This window comes from Sciurus carolinensis, chromosome 7 (assembly GCF_902686445.1).
Source record: "Sciurus carolinensis chromosome 7, mSciCar1.2, whole genome shotgun sequence".
Classification (NCBI taxonomy): domain Eukaryota; kingdom Metazoa; phylum Chordata; class Mammalia; order Rodentia; family Sciuridae; genus Sciurus; species Sciurus carolinensis.
In genome coordinates this window covers 145,045,549-145,067,918 of record NC_062219.1, presented here as the reverse complement: position 1 = coordinate 145,067,918, position 22,370 = coordinate 145,045,549, and the positions used below count along the sequence as shown (strand labels likewise).

Sequence of the window (22,370 nt, the reverse complement as noted above, 5' to 3'; positions counted from 1 at the left end):
CTCCAAGTGACCCCCACTTCCATGCTGAGAATACAAGGTGGCTGGTGAGTTTGTTGAGAGCCGACGGCTGGATAAATTGGGAGGCAGTGTGAATTTGCCTAGACGAACCAGGAGCTGCTCCTGTGAGTAAAGAGAGGGACTCAGGGACCATCTCAGCAGGTGCCGAAGCTCTTTTTGCTTCAGGGAACTTCCACCTTCCCTCCCTGAACTGCACAAGTTGCTCCATCAGTTGCTATACTTCGAGAAAAAGGAAATTGAACTTAAGAACACGCTTGGCCATTTGGTAAGTCCCCCGGTGTGCACACCAAGTCCCTGATTCCATTTGCCTCGTTCCTCTTTGTGGGAACTTCTGGTCCCTCCTGGAGACATCTGTGGCACCAGAGGTGTAGCAGTTATGGTAAGGTGACTGATCTGTTCTAAGTTCTCGTCTGTCTGTCGGCCTTGGGCTTGGGCATGCCCTCTGTTGTCTGTTTTGTTTGTAACTGCTACTGCCCCTTTTAAGACATGGCCAGTACTGCATTGATCGTATGGGTAGTCTCTTGGGAAAGATCTTGACAGGTCAATTTAAAGGTTCCCATATGTGGGCCATGATTTGGGGTTTCCTCTCTGGTTCTGTTTCTTTTTGGTACAATCTTGCAACTGGAGTTGGTCTGCCAAAGGTAAAGTAAGTGGAAATTTGTATGTGCAGGTCTGTCTGTTTTAAAGGTTCCCATCTGTCAGCCCTGGTTTCCATGAGCCTTTCTTGTCTTTTTGTCTGTTGCTGGCCCTTTAAGAAGCGGCCATGCTGCCTTGATCTTAGTGTTAGTCTCCTGCTCAGAGGGATCTTGGCTGCATGGGCCACCTATAGGGATAAGCCTGTCTAAGAGAAAGAGGGTTTTGCCTAACACAATCTGGCTTTTTCTGGAATATTATACAATCTTGACATTGAAATTGGTCTGTCAAAGAATATGAAAGAGATTCTGTGTGTACAGGCACGTGTGCAGTCGCACGCTAGGGGGCCTGAACCATCAGGAACTAAGTTGAAGGGGCCGAATGCACTGCCTATGGTGTGCAAGGGTAGCAGGACACCCGAAGAAAGGGTTTAAAAGATTTGGATCTTTTAAACCCAGTGCTGGCACTATTTCTCAGCCTGTCCCCAGGCAACCGCAGATCATCTCCCTGTGTTCAAGGACACCGCCCTAACCTGGAGGGGGAAGTACCTGAAAAGCTGCCTGGGCTGTAGAAAAATGGCCAGAGAAACTTGGCCTCTGCTCTGCCTTCCAGCCCCTTTTGCCCTTGGGGGGTGGAGGCTGTGGCCACAGAGGATGTAGCAGGAGGTTCCAGCACTGTCAGTTTATGACCTGGGGACAGGAATAGTCTCCCCTTTTAAGATCTGACAGGAAACCCCATTTGGTCGGGGGATATTCATCACTGGGGCAAAGCAATGCTTTCTATAACAGTATCCCATCCGGCTAAATGCCTGGGGAGACTGGCAGAATAAACATCTGCACCTAGAAAAGAAAGACAGACACTGAGGCCAACCTGTGTTTTGTAGGCAGCCTCTGCAAAGGGATCTCAAGGAAACCTAAAGAAAAGGGTGGAAAGGGTCTTCTCCATTGCATAGCAATACCTGATATAAGAAAAAGGTCTAAGAGGAGCCTCTGGGTACAGTTGACAGTGGGGAACTCACTTAAAACTGATGGCATTGTGACAAGAAGGACAGGTCAGGCTGAAAATATCTCATGCTCCAACCCCTTGAATGCAACCTGGGAGAAAAAGATTTAAGGCACAGTTTTTTTCGTACATGCTGGATTGTCCAACTCTCTCCTGGGATAAAATTTGTTGTGTAAATTAAATGCACAGATAACATTCATAAGGTCTGTTTCACAATATGAATTTAAGAAAGGGTCCAAAACTAGAAAAGAAAAAGAAAGGTATAGGTACAAAAATATATTTTAGTATGGAAGATTAAAAGGTTAAAGAAATGTTTCTGGATGAGAAAGTATTTTGTCTGGTAATGTAATATTCTTGGGTTAAAGTCCAAGATGAAAGAAGACAAAACTAAGGGTGTAAAGAAGTTGTGAATATTTAAGCATGTTGCAGAAGGTTTGCAGAAGATAAATCTCAAAAAGTGTGTTTGTGATTAAATTGGCTATAATTAGCACAGTCAGTTAAAGTTATTTGAACTTTAATGTACTGATATGAACAAAAGTGTGAAACTTTGATCAGCTCTTATCCGTTGAGATAATTTTCTTGTATTTGTTCAGTTTTATTACTTGGGGAAACTAAGTCTTAAAGAAATTAGGGTTGTACCTGTTTTAAAGTCATAAATGATTATTTTTTAATGGTTAAACAAACAACTGTTACTTAGGTTATAACAATATAGTTGGCACTCTAAATATGTCTGACTAGGTATATGTATGCATCTGAGAACTCTCTCCAAGCCTTGTCTAAGTCTTCTCTAAAAGTTTATAAAACAAAAGTTTATAAAACAAAAGTTTATGTAAGTGTATTGGCAAGATAACCAACAGTGTTCTCTTTTATACATTGTATCTGACATGGAATGGCCACACTGTCATTTGAAGACCTGTATTTTATCTGTTTGCTTTGACTAAGTCAATTTCTGATAATTAACACTGTTTGCTAAATGCATAAGAGATTAAGGCTATCCTTTGATTTTGTTAACCCATGCAGGCCTGTGATTATTGTTACAATATACCCTGGATTCTAAATTGTACTTTAAAAGTTAAACTTAGTTAAATGTAAAACTTCAGAGAGCACATTGCCAAGTTGATGTTCTCCAAACTAAGGTATAGCAAAAGTCTCAGGTTTGTATGGAGACAACATATTTAGTTGGTATTTATTTGCGTATTTGATGTTTTATAGCTGGGTAAAGTAATCTGTTGTCAATAAGTTATATATATACAATTTTGTATTACTCTTCACACTGAAATTGGAATTTAAATGTATTTTTGGAAAGTATTAAGGACAGCCTGATCTGTTTATAGGTGATATTGTAAAACATGGGAGCATTCTGCCACTTTTTCCACAAAAAGAAAGTTGAAAGCTCTCTTAGCCTGTCTTTGATTCATGTTTCTGGTGTAATGTTGTATTGTGCTAGTTGGGAAGAGCCCCCGCTGCCTTAATTGAGATAAGGCTCTCCTCCCACCTAACTCCATGTTAGAATGGCTCGAAAATAGGCTAGACTTCAGCTCATTTAAATTTCTGTTCAAAAGATTGATTTTGTTGTAAAGATTACTGTGATCTCAGACAGAGAATATAATATATAACTAAGTAAAGGTTGAGTTTATAAAAGTCATTTTTCTTGGCTCATAGCGATTACACAACCTGAATATATATTTTTTGCTTTGTTTAATTTCATTTTGTATTTTCCTTGTAAACTTTAAAACTATTTCCTATTAGTGTTTCACAGAGGTACTATTTCAAAAAAACAAAAAAACTAATCTTGGTTAATTTGAGCTAATAAGCCATGCCCTCCAGGACAGATAGCATATAATGCTGACTTCCAGTACTATAGTAATCCTGTTTTCATCAGCTTTTTTGCTGCTGTGACTAAATGATCTGACCAGCACCATTATAGAGAAGGAAGAGTTTATTTGAGGGCTCAAGGTTCAGAGGTCTTAGTCAATAGAAGGCTGGCTCCATTCCTCCAGGTTTGAGGTGAGACTGAACATCACAGTGGAAGAGTGTGGCAGAAAGAAGCTCACATGGTGATCAGAAAGCAGAGAGAGAGAGAGTCTCCACTCTTGAGATACAGTATCTATATCCCGAAGCCACGCCCCAATTCCCTCCTCCTCCAGCCACACCTACCACTTCAGTTACCACTCAGTTAATACCTATCAGGGGATTAAATCACTGATTGGGTTAAGACTTTTACAACCCAATCATTTCTCTTCTGAACCTTCTTGCATTGTCTCACATGTGAACTTTTGGGGACACCTCATATCCAAGCCATAAAAAACCCCAATTAAATGAAAGGGGTGTCTGTAAAATTACAGCCATTGAAGTTTTAACCTGTTATTCCCTCTGTAAGACTGGCAAAACTGACTTGCTGGGTGTTTGAAACCAAAAATTTGGAGACCAAAGTCAAGGAAGTAAAAGGGCCAAGGAAGAAGCAGCCAACATTTTTGCCCTTGCCCTCTAAGGTCAGCCAGGATGCAGAGAATGACGGGACCCCTCTCTGGACCTTGCAGCTCTGGTGAGTCACCTGATCTGCTGATCAACAAGATGGAGAGGACCTGAGAGAACAGGAAGCCAACCAGTGCACATTCTGCAAAGAGGAGAGTCACTGGGGATGGAAACATCCCTGATGCTTCCAAGAGAAGCCACATATGGTCAGCCAGACCCAAACCCATCCTGATAAGTGGCACCACTGATAGAAGAAAGCAAAGGATCCAGGAGACTTCACACATGTCCCCAAGAGTGATCTCTGAGGAATCTCAGCTGACTCTTAAGAGTAAATAGGAACAAGGTCAGTTTTGACCAGCTTGGTCTTAAACACCTGGAAGGAGAGTACAGCCTGAGCATAGTTCTACCTGGACATTTAAAAGGAAAAACAATGCTTTTTAATGTAACTTAAGAGGTACACTTGTGTCAGCCCTACCAAAAGTCAGTAAAGCTGGAGGCTATAATGAAAGAGTTCTTATGTGAGAGCAGCTAATAATAATGACAAGAGCCACAAATTTGTCCTGAGTTAATTTGAGTTTGATTTCACAGACCTACAAATCTTCCTAACCTCCTACATTGATGAACTGGATCTATTTTTCACTGATAAGATTATGAATTACTGTCCTCATAGTTTTCAGAGACTGGCTGAAATACTAATTGTTTTGTGCTAATTATTTACAAAGAAGTAATGCTTTGGTGTCTTATTATTGTCTTAGCATGATCCCTGCCCTATGAATGCCTTGTCCAGTCACCTGTCATCTGCCACTGTAGGCCTCTGGACTGTCTGATGCTGAATGCCCTTAGCTGTCCACGCCACACGGAGAGAGAACAAGGACTTTGGGTTATTTCCCCCAACTTCACCCCATTTCAGCAGGAAGTAGTTTGGAGATGTCATCACCCGCTTTCTATAGAAATAGAAGCTAGAAATTGACAGTGGGGAAATGTAACAGGGGTTCATTTGATGCTTTGATTATATCCTTTGTCACTTTGAAACTTACATGTTTTTCTTTTTCCCAGAACTTTTCCCTAACCTTTCCCTAACCTTCTCCTCCCTGATCTACTTTTCCCTGATCATCTCCTTCCTGATCTCTCCTCTCTAATCTTTTTTTTTTTTTTTTTTTTTTTTTTGGAATGAAAATGGTTCTTTATAGGTTTGTTTTTGTGAGAAAGGTAGCAATACACAAAAGGAAAAACATTTTTGCACAAGCCAGATCATCAGATGAAAATTACAACTTTTCTTTGAGATAGAATATAACAGATGTTATAAGGCAATTTTTTTATAGTTCAGAGACTAAGAAACCTTCTCTGTTCTATTTAAATTTAAAGATATATCTCAGGAAGTGATCATGATTCTAAACTTGACCAATACCAAATAGACTGCACTGCAAAGAAGTTTGCATAGCTCATTTCTAACTGAATAACACATAAACTTTAGAAACTCTGCTAGCCTCGTATTAATCAAGATCCACATTTGGATAAAGCACAGTATTGTATGTGCTCTGTCTCCAGGTCTGCCTTATTTAACTGAAAATCTTCTTTACTGATTCCAAAAGTTTTTCATCTTCTCAAGGCTTCCTTTGGCTGCCAGGCTGCAGAAGCTTCTTCACGGTGGGCAGCTTGCTGATTCTGGCTCTCAGGGCCTTCAGTAGAGGGAAGTTGGCCAGAACACTGGGGTCAAGCTCTTCTGTGAGGTAGAGAAGTTCAGTGAGGTTAATGTTGGCCTTTCTCACCTGTTGCCAACAAGGTAGGCTTGTCCGTGACTCTTTTAACACCTTCTCAAAGGCAGGAAAATAACGGTGTCTCGATTTATCTTTGATCTGGGTAAAGCTTCCATCTTTGTCCCCAGGTGGAAGGTATTTCATGCAAATCTCCACGCCTTCTGAATACATATCAATTAGGGCTCTCTCTTTTACACCCTTCCCGAAAAGGTTGTGTTTGGTGGCAATGTAGTTGGAAATGGCTCTGGTCTGCACCAGCTTCATGCTGTCAGTCTCTACCATGGGCACCTGCTGGAACATCAAACTCCCATCTTTTCTTAACTTTTCCAACTCTTCTTGCATTTTCAGAAATTTCTCTTCAAACTCTACTCCAACTGCAGCCAAGAGCCACCAGATGGACTCCATTCTGCCCGATCCATCAAAGTAGTGAAGAGTGGGTTTCCCGGCCATGACAGCAGTATCTGGGTTTTCCTTGTTAAAGGCTGCTCCCTCTTAGCTCCATGGCAGAGTTCCTGATATCTCCTCTCTAATCTTATTCTCTCTGAATCACCTCCATAAAAGCCTGCTGATGGGTAGAATCACAGTCTTTGGGACAGGAGTCCCCTGTGTTTCTCCTCCATTAGTAAAGCAATAAAACTTTTGATCCTTTTTCTTAAAAAAAAAAAAAAAAAAAAAAAGAATCCCCAGACCTAGGAAACCAATTTTGCCCCTGCCTTGTTCCAGTCTACCCAGGGTTGGATGACTGGTCAGGGTGGGTTTGTAAGAGCAGAAGTCTCTTGAACTAGAACTTGGAAACTGAAGAAGGACTTTCGGGTTGTCAGGGAGGCCCTTAGATCAGCTTCTCCCTGGGTTCCTCAGCCAGTCGGCATCTCCGCAGTCTTCTCTGACAGTCTCTGGCAGGACAAAAGTTGAAGGTCACTATACCCAACCTCAAACTGCTGACTTCTCTCCATACAGGGTCCTGAGCCATCAGCCCTGGAGCAGAACTGACCGAGGTAGCCAAGGTGCAGAGGTGACGGTGTCTTCCTGACTGCATGTGTCACCGATATTAGAAACAGGTCTCCCGGAACCCAGAGAGCCATTCCACAACAGCTGTCTGCATTCCAGTGTAAGATCAAGGTAAAACTGAAAAGGAGAGGACCAGGGAAGCTTTCCCTAAAGCCAAGCTTATTCAGTTTCTGACATTCCGGGTAAAAGAATCTCTGCTGTTTGGAAATATGCAAAATCCTATGTACAACAGTGGTGCACACCTATAATCCCAGCGGCTCAGGAAGCTGAAGCAGAAAGATCGAAAGTTCAAAATCAGCCTCAGCAAAAGTGAGGCACTAAGCAACTCGGTGAGACCCTGTCTCTAAATAAAATGTAAAAACTAGGCCTGGGGATGTGGCTCAGTGGTTGAGTGATGCTGAGTTCAATCCCTGGTACCCACCCCCCACCCCTGAAAAACAAAACAAAATAAAACCCAAAACAAATGTCCTCTTATTTGAGAAAAATAAAAAATTGTCAACCATACGTCAGTCTCTGGGTTATTAGTCTTTGATACCCTGGCATCTGGGAGCTGCCTCGGGTCCTCTGAACACGACACTTTTATCCCTCTACCCTTATCTCGCCATTCTTTGCCTGGTGTGTGCTAAAATCCCGCTGCTGAGAACCCCAGAACCTTCACGTTTAGCTTCTTTTTATCACACTGCTTAACGAACTTGGCTTTCTCTTCAATCTACTTTCTCCCCCTTGACTGTACTGCTGAAATCAATACGAATGCAGGTGTAGTTGAAAAGACTTATGTAAACTTTCATTAGGAACATGACCATTTATCTCAACCCCTAAAATCACTAAACAGAAATTCAAAGATATTAAAAAAATCTCCCCCCTCCGACGGAGTAGAAAGATGATTATTCCTTCTCCGGCGGTTTCCTCTGCAGAGCTTCTCTTCCTCGGTGGTGGCATTTGATGTCAGAACTTCAGATCAGCAAGTGTGAGTGCTTGCCTCCCTCATGGGTAGGGGCTCAATTTATGTGGATATGAATAAGATTTATGGTGTGTAATAAACATTTCTAAAACGTGACAAAAGAGTGAAGATTTAAAGATCCTTACTAATTTAAGATGACATTTTAAACATTCACGGTCGTTGGAGCAATACATATTTCAGGTCTTCATACAGGTTTCCAGGCAGAATGCCTATTAGGGAATGAAAATCGAATGTGTGGGTTTTTTTCCCCTCTTTTCACGCCCCCGGCCCCATTTATACTACCCAGTAGCTACCCCATCCATCAGTGTTTAGTGGTGCATTTCTGCTCAGCACCTAGATGTTAAACAAATTAGAATCTTAATATATGAGGTGTGACTATAAGGTCCAAAAGGAAATAGAGAAGGAAAATAAAACCTATGGAAAAAAGAGAGGGAGAGAGAGAGAGAGAGAGAGAGAGAGAAATTTTGGCCACGACTTTGTTATGGATGCCCTGTTAGAATTGTAAATTTTCAAGAACTGAATTTGACAGAGTGCCAATCTTTGGGAAAAATTGCTGCCTGTGCTGTTTTCTCTCTTACATGGGACATTATACAAGTAAAGTCTACCAGGAAAGCATGCCTTGGATTTGGAAAGTTGGTTCTTGGCCAGTTTCCACACATCTGGTTCACGGGGCCGTCTTCCGTCTTCAGCTAATAGGGACTTAGGTGAAACCAGCTTAGTCCCGGGCCAGCCCCTCCAGCCACATTTGATCTCACCTGGATGCCGCCCTCAGCTCTGGCCTGGAGCTTTCCATTCAGGACCTCTTTTATTTCCAACACAAAATGGTCTCATGTTGTTAAATGGTCTCTAATTTCTCTAATAGCAGACAGTAGAGTTCTCGCTGTTTTTCAGTAAGCGCGCTTTATTTTGCCTCCCTAATTTGCTCCCAGTTGACTCTGATTGCATTTACTTGGGCAAAAGGGAGGGGCCGTGGCTACCCTGAAAGCCCTGTGCCTGAAGTAGTCCTAATGATCTCGTGGGGTGTTGTGTGTAATGCAAACCCCAGGTCCCCTCCGCCCTGTGTAGATGCCAGTCTCGGTGACTGACATGTACTTAAGCACTCAGGGCTGGTTTTCAATATGTGATTTACTCTCTCCCTTTAATTATCCTGGAGATGGCAAGCCACAAATACTTGAGGCTTGGCTTTCAGGGTAAAGAGCATTCCCGGGAACAGGTCACAAACAGCACCTTGTCCCTTTGGAGCCTGAGCTAATTCAGAGAACAACTCCATGACAGGTTCCGGGGTGGGCCCATCTCTGCATTTCTAATAATTTCGAAAATATATGTTTAGAAAAGGAGTCATGGTGGTGAATTATGGTCAGCCGCAGAAGAGAACTTAACTCATTTCGAGTTAAGAAGTCCGTAATGTTCAACAACCCATTTTACAGGGAGGTATTTTTCTCTTTTCTCACACACTGGCACTTCCTGCCTCACGAACGCATGGCTCACTAAGGGTGGCTCACTTTCCTCCATGGGAGCCCTTGCCATGGGGCCACCCAGGTCACACCACACCTTGGTGAATAAATGGAAGTCTTGTCCTGACATTGCCTCTGTTTCCGTGATCAACACGAATCCTGTTCAAGCTTTGGAGCACAGAAAATGAGTCAGGGCCACAACGCCTGTAAAGGTGGTGCATTCAGGTTCTCCAGAAGGATGGAACAGATAGAAAATATGTTTAGTACAGGTGGGAAAAGAAGAAATGAAAAATAATAACAAGCGGGCATTTATGAGATCTGCTCATGCAATCAGAGGCCAGTGGCCCCACAATGGTCATCTGCAGGCTGGAGACCAGGGAAACCAGCAGCTACTCAGTCCAAGAAGCTGGAGCCTCAGAAGAAGCACCCAGGGCATAGTCCAAGTTCAAGGCTGAAGTCCTGGAAGGCCCCTGGAGAGTTGCTGGCACAAGTCTGTTCAAAGGCTGAGGAATCTGGAGTCTGGCATCCATGGGGGATGACAACAGCAAAAAGTGCTCCAGCCAAGAGGAGTCAGGTCCACACATGCGCAAGGAAACCTCCCCTTCTCTGCCCCAGCCTGTTGGACGACACTGCCCACCTTCAGGCAGATCCTCTTCCATCTGTTCGCTGACCTGCACTCCTGCTGTCTCCAGAAATGCTCTCACGGGCACACCCAGAGCATGCGTGACCAATCTTGTAGGTATCCCTCAATCTGACCATCACAGACACCTTCCAAGAGCTGGGAGCCGAGCATCTTATGGTGAGAAAACTTATTTCTCCCACTTTTATAGATTCTGTCCCTCATGATGTTAGTCAGTTTTTCATGACTGTGACCAAAATGCTACAAGAACAACTTAAAGTAGGAAAGATTTATCTTGGCTCACTGTTTCAGAGGTTTCAGGCCACAGTTGGCCAGCTCCATTGCTCTGGGCCTGAGATGAAGCAGAACATCATGGCAGAAGGGTACTGCAGAGGAAAACTGCCAGATTATGGCAGCTGGGAATCAGGGCTGGGGGCGAAGGGGACAGGGATAAGATATAGTCCCCAGGGGCATGCCACAGTGACCTCCTTGCTCCAACCATGCCCCACCTGCCTGCAGTTTCCACCATTCAGCTGTCAGCAAATGTGATGAATCCATTGACAAGGTGAGAGTCCTCAGCATCCAAGGCCCACTTCTGGACATTGCTATGTTGGGGACCAAGCCTTCAACGCATGAGTGATTGCGGGCATTCCACTTACCTACCTCCACATCACTATGTGCCTAGAATGACTTTTCCACCAGTGGAGGCTGGTCAGGCCTTCCCCCTTCCCAGGCAGAGAGAGCCTCAGCCTTTCCAAGCCCATTATGAACTCGTCTTCCCATCCATCTTAGCCATGCCACTGGGAAGGCCTTTCCTTAAAAAGAAAAAAATGATAATTTTCTTGTATCACAGGCCATTCTGTGCTATCATCTGGAATGTATTTAGTGCCGGGCTAGCATGTATTGGCTACAAATAAAGCAAATGTCTTCCTTGAAAAGGATTTCAGCAGTTAAAGGTGCTCAGATCTGGGTTCACCTCTGGTTGAGGTATCAAGTGGTCTCTCTTTCATCCCTGGATGGCTATGTGTGCAGGTTTTAGCAGCAGATCGCAAACTGTGTGATCTCAAGTAAATCACTTAATATTTCTAGATCCTTAAAATGAGAGTTAAGGTCAAAAAGTCTCTAAAGTACTTTGGGTTCTAAAAAAAAAAATCTGTGATTTAATACTAACAGTGGTTTGTGGGCAACTCCAACAAACAGTTAGCAAAACCTACTTATCTGATTGTTGGGGAAATTTGACTCAGTTTCCAAACTGTGCTCATCTGAGTCAGAGAATTTTAGTTAGGCCTGCCTAACTGTTTTTGGCTTTCATTCTCATGATGCTGACTGATTCCTGCTTTTCTTCTGAGGCAGTGAAACTAACTGGGCTTATCCTTAAACAGGAGTACAAGAACTAGAGCTTAAAGCAAACATCATCAGAACTACCAAGGAGGAATTAGGAGCTTCAAACCAGACTAAGAGATAGAATTTAAGTAAACAAGATGGGCCATTGTGAAAACTGTCTAGAAAGCAAGCCCCAAAGTTGTAGGCAGAACTGAACTAAGGGCCCAGTGAACCCAATACCTGCAGAGTCAGGTCCCTGTGTCTAACTGCAGCCTGAAAAGTTAACCTGCCCTAGGGAATTAGGAGAGAAACAAGTCATATTTAACAAAAACACCAAAGTGGACTGGGAAGGTAAATGCAATAGGTCAGGTGCAATATTAATTAACCATTGACACTGGATAAGATGACACGTAATTAATGAACACATGAAGTCATCATTCTCTTCTCTTGATTTATGTGCATATGTAAAAATTTTTTTCCAATATAAAATGTTAAAAATGAATCACAAACCTAAATATAAAATATAAAACTATAAAACTCCTGAAAGATAACAGGAAAAAATTCACATGACCATGGACTCGAGAATGAGTTTATAGATAATGACCCCAAGACACAAGCACAACCAAAGAAATGCTTGATAAGCTGGGTATCATGAAAATGAAGTTTCTGCTCTGCAGAAGATGCTGTCTAGGGAATGGGAAGACAATCCACTCGTTGGAAGAAACTATTTGCAAGTGGCATGCCTGATAAAGGGTTGTTATGCAAAACTTACAAAGAACTCTTAAAACACAACTAGCAGAACACAAACGATCCAGTTTTGAAATGGGTCAAAGACCTATTCAAAGAAGATATTCAGATGCCAAAAAAACATATGAAAAGATGTCCCCCATCATATGTCATCAGGGAAATGTAAATGAAAACAATGAGATACCACTACACACCTGTTAGAATGCAAAAGAAAAACCCACTGATGGCACCAAATGCTGGGGAGGATGAACTCCAACTCACTGCTGGTGGGAATGCAAAATGGTGCAGCTACTTTAGGAGGTAATTTGGCAGTTTCATGCAAAACTAGAAATACTATTTCTCAATGATCTAGCAACCAAATACCTTGGTATTTTTCCCAAAAGAGTTGAAAACTTAGGCCTACCCAAAAACCTATACAGAGGTTTACAGTAGCTTTATCCATAATTGCCCAAACTTGAGAGCAACCAAACTGGCTTTCACTAAGGGTCTCAGGCTGTTTTATGGGACTGTAGCAGACTGCCGCAGACTGGGGAAATTATAAGTAATAGAAGTTTATTCAACTCACAGTTCTAGAGGCAGAGACCCTGAGCACAGTGCCGGCATCTGGTGAGGGGCTTCTGGCTGCGTCATAACATGGCAGACAGCCCATGGAGAGGTGAGTGTGCCAGCCCAGGCCTCGTTTCCTCTTCCTACAAAATCATTCATCTCATCATGGAGGTCCTACCCTTATGACCAATCTAACTCTAATGCCCTCCCAAAGGTCCCACCTCCAAACACCATGAATTTGGGGATTTAGTTTGTATTTATTTATTTATTTTGGATTTAGTTTTTAATACATGAACTTTGGGAGACATATTGAAGCCTGGCAATAGATGGATGGAAAAAATAAACAGTGGTATAATCAGATGTTAATCAGCATTTAAAATAATAAAAAAAAAGAGCTGTCATAAAGAGACCTGGAGGAGATTTAAGTGTGTATTACTAATGGAAGGAAGTCAATCTGAAAAGAGTAAAAACTATGATTTCAACTTTATGACATCCTAGAAAAGACAAAACTGTGGAGACTAAAACATCCGCAGTTGCCACAGGTTAGCAGGGAGAGAAGGAAGAAGAGGCCACGCACGCACAGATTTTTAGGGCATGACACTATAATGGTGGATGCATATTGTCATACTGTTGTCCAGACCTGTTGAAGATATCACCAAGAGGGAGCCCTGATGTCAGCTGGGACCAGGATAGCAATGAAGTCTTTGTAGGTTCACAGTGGGTCGGTGGCTACGCGCATGTAGGGCCGGAGTACACAGAAACTCTCTGTACCTTCCTCTCAACTTTGCTCTGAACCTCAAACTTCTCTGAAGAAAAATAAGTCTTTTAAAACTTTCGGCCCTAGAGCAGATCCCATTCAAGGAGTCAGTAATAGGCTGCAGAAGGAAGGCCATGGGAGGGATCTGAATGAAGGCCCTGCAGGCACTAATGAGCGAGGATTCTGGGTGTCCAGCCTTCCTTTGGGAATACCATCGTCAGAGCTCCTCCTGAGAAATGGAAGCATGGCCACATCACCACTAAAGGTGGACCACAAACCTTGATGAGGTCAGTCAGACAAGACTCTGGAAAAGTATTTGCTTCTGCCTTATTAATTTGACCTCACCCTCACCCAAAGGGCAAAACTTACGTGCATGTGTGTGTCTGTGTTTTCCCAGGGATGATCTAACAGGGGCTCTAAAGGCTCACAGCAAGGTCAGATTGGGTAGAGAGTGAAGACTCATTGCTAAAGATTTCTTTAAGTGCCTGTTTCTTGAGTAGACTGGGAACTACTCGTCTCTCTATTTCCTGGCCTAACAAGGAGTCTGCTCTCCGCCAAAGGCAGAAGGAATGAGGCTGAATGGGGTTAAAATAACACTAAGGAATGAGGTTTACCAGATGTCCATGGAGGAATCGAAATTCTCAGGCAATAGTGTCAATAGAGGAGCACATACTCTGGATTCAGACAGACCCCCTCAGCTTGAGACCCTGCTCCACCACTCGGGATCCAGGGACACTGGGGCCTGCGACCTCATCTGTGTCTCAGTGATGGGGTTTTCACTTCTGTTGAGCTACATCACAGTACTGTGAGGTGACAACAGACCAGAATCCGATTGTGCTTTGGGAATAAAGAGACATTTGCGTACATTATGCAATTGCAAACATTTGAAGGATCAAGTCTAAGAATGTGCATATCTTTTTAATAATGTAAACTATTTGCTTCAAAGCAACAAACACCTTAAGGTGATCTTTTTCTAACTAGAAGTCATAACTGTTTAGGTTCAAAAATCTCAAACTTGCTTAAAAGGTTTAAAAGTAAAGATAATGGATAATTTCTTCTCTCTTCAATAGAGAATGGAAAGGTGATGTACAATCAGAAAAATGAGGGATTACACTCTATGTATGATCTATAAAAATGCATAAATGCATTCTACTGTCATGTATAACTAACTAGAACAAATAAAATAAAAAAATTTAAAAAAAAATTTTTTTTTAAAAAAAGGACCAGAAAGCAGAAAGTTAGGACTGTATGACAATCTTGAAGCCAGAGGTTGAGCAGTTGTGAAGTCTATGGTCAGCATGAATTTTAAAAGTAATGCTGTATTTCTTCTTCCCCTGATTTATATACATATTTTCCCCCACCTGCAACCGCCTCTGTATTAGCAAAGGAAAGCTCTAATGCCGACCCTTCTTCCTGTAGAGAGAAAAATAAAGCAAAGTCGAGCTTTGATCCCTCCTCCTTGCCAGGATTCCTTGGGTCAAGATGACCGCTCTCCAAGGCAAGCAGGTCTCTTCCAGTCCTTCAGAGTAGCCTTAGTTTTCAAATCATTGCTCTATTCTGTGCCCACCCAAAGGTTCCAAGACCTCCTGCATCGACCAGCCATGGGCGAGACCAAGGCCAGTGCTTCATGTTCTCCTGAAGTCATCTCTAGGCACCTCAGGGCCCTGGAGCACTGAACTTTTGCTTCCTGTTACCATCTGTGAAACAAAGAGGGAGATCCTGGAGTGATGTTAGCCTTGAAGCAGAGTTGCTAAATGCGCCCTCTGGAAAAACTCTGCAGGAGCCACAGATTAGCCCCGGGCCCAGCTTGATAACTGCAGCCCGAAGCTGCCGCATGCCCCAGGCCCTATCCCTGGACCCACCTAGCTGGTGAGTGATCCCCTTTCCAACCCACAGAGGGCAGAGGAATCCTGACCCAGGGTGGCAGCTCTAAGCCATTTGGAGAGAGGAGCACAGGTTTGCAATGACGTGCCCACCTTCACCGCCTCCAGCCAGGCCTGAGCTCCAGGAATCCCTGCAGAACCGGAAGGCAACTCCAGGGAGTCTCCGCCATTCCTAGGTACTCAGCATCTCCACTGGAGCAAGCAGTAGAAGCTTGTCTGGAGTTGACTTCTCCAGTACTTCGTAACTCACTGTGTCTGTCTATGACCATGTGTTTACCTGTGAATAGATTAATCCATTTATTCACCCACTGATTTATCAAATATCTACTAAGTACCTTCAATAGTGTAGGTACCAGGTCAGGCCCTGGGGGCAATAGCAGTGAATGAGATGACTTTTAAAGATCTCCATCAAGCATCACAACACCAGGCCTTAACTATACCAGAGAGCCATAGTAACAAAAACAGCGTGGTACTGGCACCAAAACAGACATGTAGACCAATAGTAGAGGATAGAAGATGCAGAGACAAACCCACATAAATAGTTATCTCATACTAGACAAAGGTGCCAAAAACATTCACTGGAAAAAGATAGCCTATTCAACAAGTGGTACTGGGAAAACTGGAAAGTCACGTGTAACAAAATGATATTAAACCTCTCTCTCTCACCCTGCACAAAAATCAACTCAAAGTGGATCAAAGACTTAGGCACTAGAACAGAGACCCTGTGCCTAACAGAAGAAAAAGTAGGCCCAAATCTTCACCATGTCAGCTTAGGACCTGACTTCCTTAACAAGACTCCTAAAGCACAAGAAGTAAAATCGAGAATCAATAAATGGGATGGATTAAAACTAAAAAACTACTTCTCAGCAAAGGAAACAATCAATAACATGAAGAGAGAGCCTATAGAATGAAAGAAAATCTTTACCACATGCACCTCAGAGAGAGCATTAATCTCCAGGATTTATAAAGAACTCAGAAAACTCAACACCAAACAACCAAATAGCCTAATCAATAAATGGGCTAAGGAACTGAACAGACACTTCACAGAAGAAAAAATATAATCAATCAACAAATATTTTTTTAAAATGTGTAACATCTTTAGCAGTTAGAGAAATGAAAATCAAAACTAGTCTAAGATTTCATCTCATTTCAGTCAGAATGGCTATTATCAAGAATACGAGCAACAATAAATGTTGGCAAGGATGTGGGGAAAAGGTACCCTCATATATTGCTGGTGGGAATGCAAATTGGTGCAACCATTATGGAAAGCAGTATGGAGATTCCTCAGAAAACTTGGAATGGAAACACCACTTGATCCAGCTATCCCACTTCTCAGTTTATATCCCAACAACTTAAAATCAGCATATTACAGTGATGCAGCCACATCAATGTTTATAGCAGCTCAACTCACAATAGCTAAACTATGGAACCAACCCAGGTGCCCTTCAACCGATGAATGGATTAAAAAATGTGATATATACATATATATATTTATATACACACATATATATATATGATGGAATATTACTCAGCCTTAAAGAAGAATGAAATTACGGCATTTACTGGCAAATGGATGGAGTGTAGAATATCTTGCAAAGTGAAATAAGTCAATCCCCCAAACCAAAGACCGAACATTTTCTGTGATATGTGGATGCTAATTCACAATACGGTAGGGGGCAGCTAGGGAAGAATAGAGTTACTTTAGATTAGATAGAAGGGAGTGAATGGAGGGGAAGGAGCATGGAAATAGGAAGGATAGTAGATGAACCAGACATCATTACCCTATGTACATATACAACTATATGACCATAGCTCCCGTGGGCTGTCCCAGACTGTTTCTCTGGTAACAAGAGAGATATAAAACACAGCCCCCCAAAATCAGCTACTCTCCTGGGCAGTGAAACAAATAATTGAAAAAAAGAACCAAAGAAAACAAACAAACAAAATCCCTGGTCTGGAAAGATCGGGAAGGCAAAGAGTCATCTCACTGGGCACAGAGACAAGGGACTGAAACAAAACCAAGTGGAATCTACATCATGTACACCAGATGAATGAGAAATTATACTCCATTTTATATGATGTATTAAAGTACATTCTACCATCTTGTAAAACTAAAGCAAATTTTAAAAATTTAAAAAGATCTCCATCAAGATATTTCTAGACCAAAAATTGTGTGTGTTCACATGTGTGTGTGTGTTTGTATATGTGTGCCTGTGTGTGTGTGTTTGTGTGTGTGTGTGTGTGTGAGAGAGAGAGAGAGAGAGAGAGAGAGAGAGAGAGAGAGTTTTGCTTTTATTTTACTTGACTTGGTTTTGTTTCAGTCCCTTGTCTCTGTGCCCAGTGAGATGCCTCTTTGCCTTCCCGATCTTTCCAGACCAGGGATTTTGTTTGTTTGTTTTCTTTGGTTCTTTTTTTCAATTATTTGTTTCACTGCCCAGGAGAGTAGCTGATTTTGGGGGGCTGTGTTTTATATCTCTCTTGTTACCAGAGAAACAGTCTGGGACAGCCCACGGGAGCTATGGACCCTGAACACATCACACCCGCCCTCTTCATTTCTCTCAGGAGTTAATATCTAAGTAAAATAAATACAAAGAAAACCTGGGGAAAGAAGCAAGAGGAAATGTCCCAAAGGGACAACTTACAGCCTGAGGTGGAGGTAGAGGGAAGATGGAGTGGGTCAGGTAGGGTGGTGTTACTGGTAAAGGCACAATCTCAATGTTCTTGGTATGTTAACTTTTCTTAGCGCGTGTGTGTGTATGTGTATGTGTGCGTGTGTGCGTGTGTGTGTGTGTGTGTGTGTGTGTGTGAGCTTTCCATTACTATAACAAAAAAACTTGAGATAATTGACTTAAAAAGAGGAAAGGTTTATTTTGCCTCAGGGTTCTGGAGGTTGGCCATGTTTCTTAGGGCCTGTGGCAAGGCAGCACACCATGCTGGGAGCCTGCAGAGAAGGATGCTGCTCACCTCAGGATGGACAGGAAGCAAAGAGGAAGAGGAAAAGCAGGGCTGTGTCCCAATATCCCCTTCAGGGCATATCCCAGATGGCTGAAAGACGTCCAGTAGACTCCGTCTCTTAAAGGCTCCCCCACCTCCCAAGCAAGCCTTCAGCACACGAGCTCTGGGGGACACTTACCCAAACCACAGCAACGAACTTTAAGAACCTTTTAGCAGCATTTAACCAAGACCTCCCACATCCTTTCCTCACTCCCCTCCCCTCAAAGCAGTTCTAGCTTTAAAATCTCGCAGGACACACAGAAACCACGAGGCCAAGAAAGAGCACCCCGTTCACTCACAGGGTGCACTCTAAAAGCAACCCTGAGAGAGGACCGTAGCCAAAGCCAGGAGGCCCCCTCTGCCACAGTAGCAACTCTGGTGAGCACAGGACTCGTCTTTGTCCTCGTGCCTCCGAGGGAGGGCTTCTGATGGAAAGCCAGAGCTGAGGATCAGGACTGCCAGGAAGCCAGAGACAAGCATCACAGGCCAAGAGGGCGTCCCCAGGGCCAGGGGCGCACAGGCCGGCCTCTCTGCAGAGTGCCCCAGGTTCTCTCCTGATCCCACCCTGGACCCACAGGAGACCCCTGAGGACCAGGGAAATGACAAACGTGAAAGCATTTCGGCAGCTCCTGCCTTAATCTTTCATCTGCACAATGGGAGTAGTGACAGCGTCCGTCTCGCTGGGGTATTTCCACCATGGGAGGTCGTGCGCAGCACAGTTTTGGAACAGCAGCAGAGAGGGAGACAGCATTTCCAGCAGACTGACCCACGCGTGGGCCGCTGTGATAGTCGGGTCTGGGCGGGACAAAGGTGGCCCAGTAAGGACTCTCTATGGGAGAGCTACTTGAGGCTGACACTGTTCATAAAAGGTTGTGGCAGGTTTTGGGAATCAAGCGGGCTGCTGGAATGTCGGAGGGCCAGCAGTAGCCTGAGGCTGGGGCTGGGGAGGACCTGCCTCTCCTCCCACACCTCCATTGCCAAGACCAGCAGCAGCTGGGGGGCGAGCAAGTCCAGGTGAAGAGTCTGCAGGGTCAGACCGCGGGCCACGGGGCGTGAATCTGATGGCGAAAGCAGACCAAGCTGACCGGCAGAGCTCTTTGATAATAAAATTGGTATAAGTATTATTAAGTAAAAAATATAGGAAGACATTGTTTTAGACTAAGCTCCTGTGCTAGGCCCCTCCAGATCAGGCTAAAAATGAAAATGGAGTCACTCCTGCTAACTGTCAAACCCAAACTAACCTGTTTATCGACACTGAGAAATCAGGAGGGAGAGAGAACAGCTAAATTTCCCAAACAGCCCAGTTTCAAACGGCATGGTAAGGAAGCCCCACCCCATCTGCCTGCTTACACATACACACACACACACACACACACACACACACACACAACCTGAAGTCACCTGATGCTCACCATCAGTCCTATGGTTCTATCTCCACCTCCCTGCCTCATAAGGAAAGTAACTTTGAAACGTTTTTGTTTCTGCGTCTTCAGCGCCTCTCTGGAACACCAACTTCCTCTGCTCCACTTATCAGAATATACTCTATTTTTTGGAGTCAGTTGTTGCCTGATTCAAGAATCACAAATAAAAGCCAACTGAGGTCTTTAAATTAAGTTGTCATGATTTTTCCCTTGATAGTATTAGTATTAACCAGTGCAGATAAATATTATTATTATTAGTGCAAATTAATATTATTATTAACAATATGACATCTCTGTTTTTGTTTGCTCTGTTTTCTTCTTGAATGACTTCTCATATTCTTTCAAAATGGGGACTCGAGTTTCTGTTTGAAGGATGTTGATGTCACTGTTTTTGTTTGAGCAACGGTTGTCCTCGAGTTCAAGAACAGCAAGGGTTGAAGTCTGAGCCTGAACTGGAATCCCCTGTTGGGAACCCATAGCCCATGCTCAGGGATCCCAAATCCCCTTGCCTTAAAGAGAAAGAAGAGCTCTAATTCCTACAACAGAGTCGCAAGAAAGACTAGCCCGCCAGAGCATAAATACGAGGAACTGGCAAATATAAAATTCTAAGAAATTTCTTAATAATATGCACAAGTTCTGAGTTAACAAGCTCGGCATATTGTGGCTACCCTGTTAAAAAAAAATCCGCTGATCATTTTTCACAACTTATTTATTCTCGGTGCCTGTTTCTTCTCCAACGAAGGAGAGGGGATGAAAGAACTTTAACATCTTTTTTCTCTACTGAGTGCTTTTTTGCATTATTCCTGAAATTCATTTCTACTTGCAGAATGTATTTAGGGATCTGCCTTCTGACTTTGAAACAATATGTATCTAAATCATTTCCTATAGACTTATAAGGCATTTTGTTCATCTAAATGTGTATATTTTTGCTCTAATTGAAATTCCTAAATAGTCACTTTCTGAACTGTCAAAATGGTAAAGCTGTTGATGGGTGCAGCTCTGGGGTTTCTATGGCAACTACTTTCATTGCCTAGGAGACGCTGGTCTGCTGATGCTACCACTGAACTGGCTCAAATCTTGAAAACTTGGCGGCACTCATAAATGTGAAGGCATGTCCTGAAAGTTTAACGGGCTTTTATTTTTAATGGCTAGCACTAAGCTTGGCTCTATCTGGGCTTGAGAGGACTCAGCTCTGTCCTGAGGTTCTTCATTGTGCAGAGAATAGGAGATTTGACAAGCATGCTAATACTACCAGATCCTATTTGGATGGTGATCTTTTATGTGAGTAACTCCCAAATAACATTACCATCACTCATGGAGGCTGGGACGGAAGTTGAATTAGGGTGACAGAATCTTAGTTCATTCATGAGACAACAAGATGCTCCTGAATATAAATCAAAATTGGCACGTAGACCATCTCACAACTCTACTATTTTTTTCCTTTCTTTTTTCCTTTCTCCCTCCCTCTTTCTCCCCTCTAAAGAGACAAGGAACATTGGAAGCTATAAACATCACGGTTTGTTACACACTTTAGACGCCTATTCAAATGCAGCGCATCATTCCTAAACTATCTCCTGTTAAACTATTTGTGGGAAAGTTGCATTAAAAATAAATCATTTCATGATAAGCGGTTTTATTGGTGCATGGTCAAAAAATTACCCAGGGAGAGGGAAATCATTTAACTTGCTTTTTTTTTTCTTTTTTTTTTTTTTTTTTTTCCTATCCATGGAACTAAAGTTTCTTCTAATTACATCCGGGGGATCATTTAAACAGGGTGGTCCATTTTAAAACAGTCACATTTAAATCTACTTTGCATTAAATGAGCTTGCTTTTAGATGAGTTTGGCTGGCTCAAGAATACATCACGAAATGCAAATCTGATGATAAATAAAGCTTTGGCTACATTGTAGAAACGGGGAGCATTTCAAAAAACGATGTTAGCACTGACTGCTAAGTGGAATGGCAACGCATGCACACTCCTCGTAGCTTAAACATTTAAATGTATGCTACTGAATCAAATATGTCCACCAGCTATGTGGCAATTCGTAAGTAATGCAAAATAAGAAGATGAGCTGCAAGTTTCCCTCACACGTTAACACTGGTGAGAACACAAGGGTGGAATGGTAGTGTCAGAAGTCAAGAACACCAGTCACTTCCAAGTAGCTAGCAGGCAGAATGCAGACCACCGTGTGCCAATTACGCCCCTTCTCTTTGGAACTTGAGGCTGTTGAGCTGTTGCCACCCTTAGTCTTGGCTCTTGGTTGAAGGTAGCAGTCACGAAGAGGGTGGAAGATTGGTATGACTAATAATAATTTAATGGACCCTTAAACATTTCAGACTTCATACCGAAAAAGGATTACACCCTTTAAATTAAGTAGCCATCGTTGATACAGTGATGCTGCTATGATTCAATTTTTTTGAGAGGCCAGTGTTTTAAAAAAATTGCCTTCAAAGACTGCAGCACATCTGCGGCACATATTTCTAATTATCCACCAAAACCTATTCTTTTATCTCCTGTAGTAACTATGTGGAAACCGAGTATGTGGCCTCAGTAGATAAAATGACACTGGGCACATGGCCACCCAGCTTAGTGATTTCCAGGTGTAGCCACATGAATGAGTTCTCAGTGAAAAATGAAAGGGCTGTGGATTATTTCCAGGCCTTGGTGGAAACATGGTGTATGAGCTTCTCCGTGACCTTTCCCATTCACCAAGGACACAGGAGTTCCATGGTGACCATGGCCTCGGAGACGACAGAGCAGCCTGATTAGAGA

General features: G+C 42.9%; 1 protein-coding gene across 1 annotated transcript; it reads right to left on the bottom strand.

The window, feature by feature from the left end:
• Nucleotides 1-5,732: 5,732 nt before the first annotated feature.
• Nucleotides 5,733-6,335, bottom strand: LOC124988903 (glutathione S-transferase alpha-3-like). The gene has a single exon (XM_047558730.1). It carries the CDS (start codon nucleotides 6,333-6,335, stop codon nucleotides 5,733-5,735), a length of 603 nt encoding a protein of 200 aa, XP_047414686.1.
• Between the last annotated feature and the right edge of the window lie 16,035 nt (nucleotides 6,336-22,370).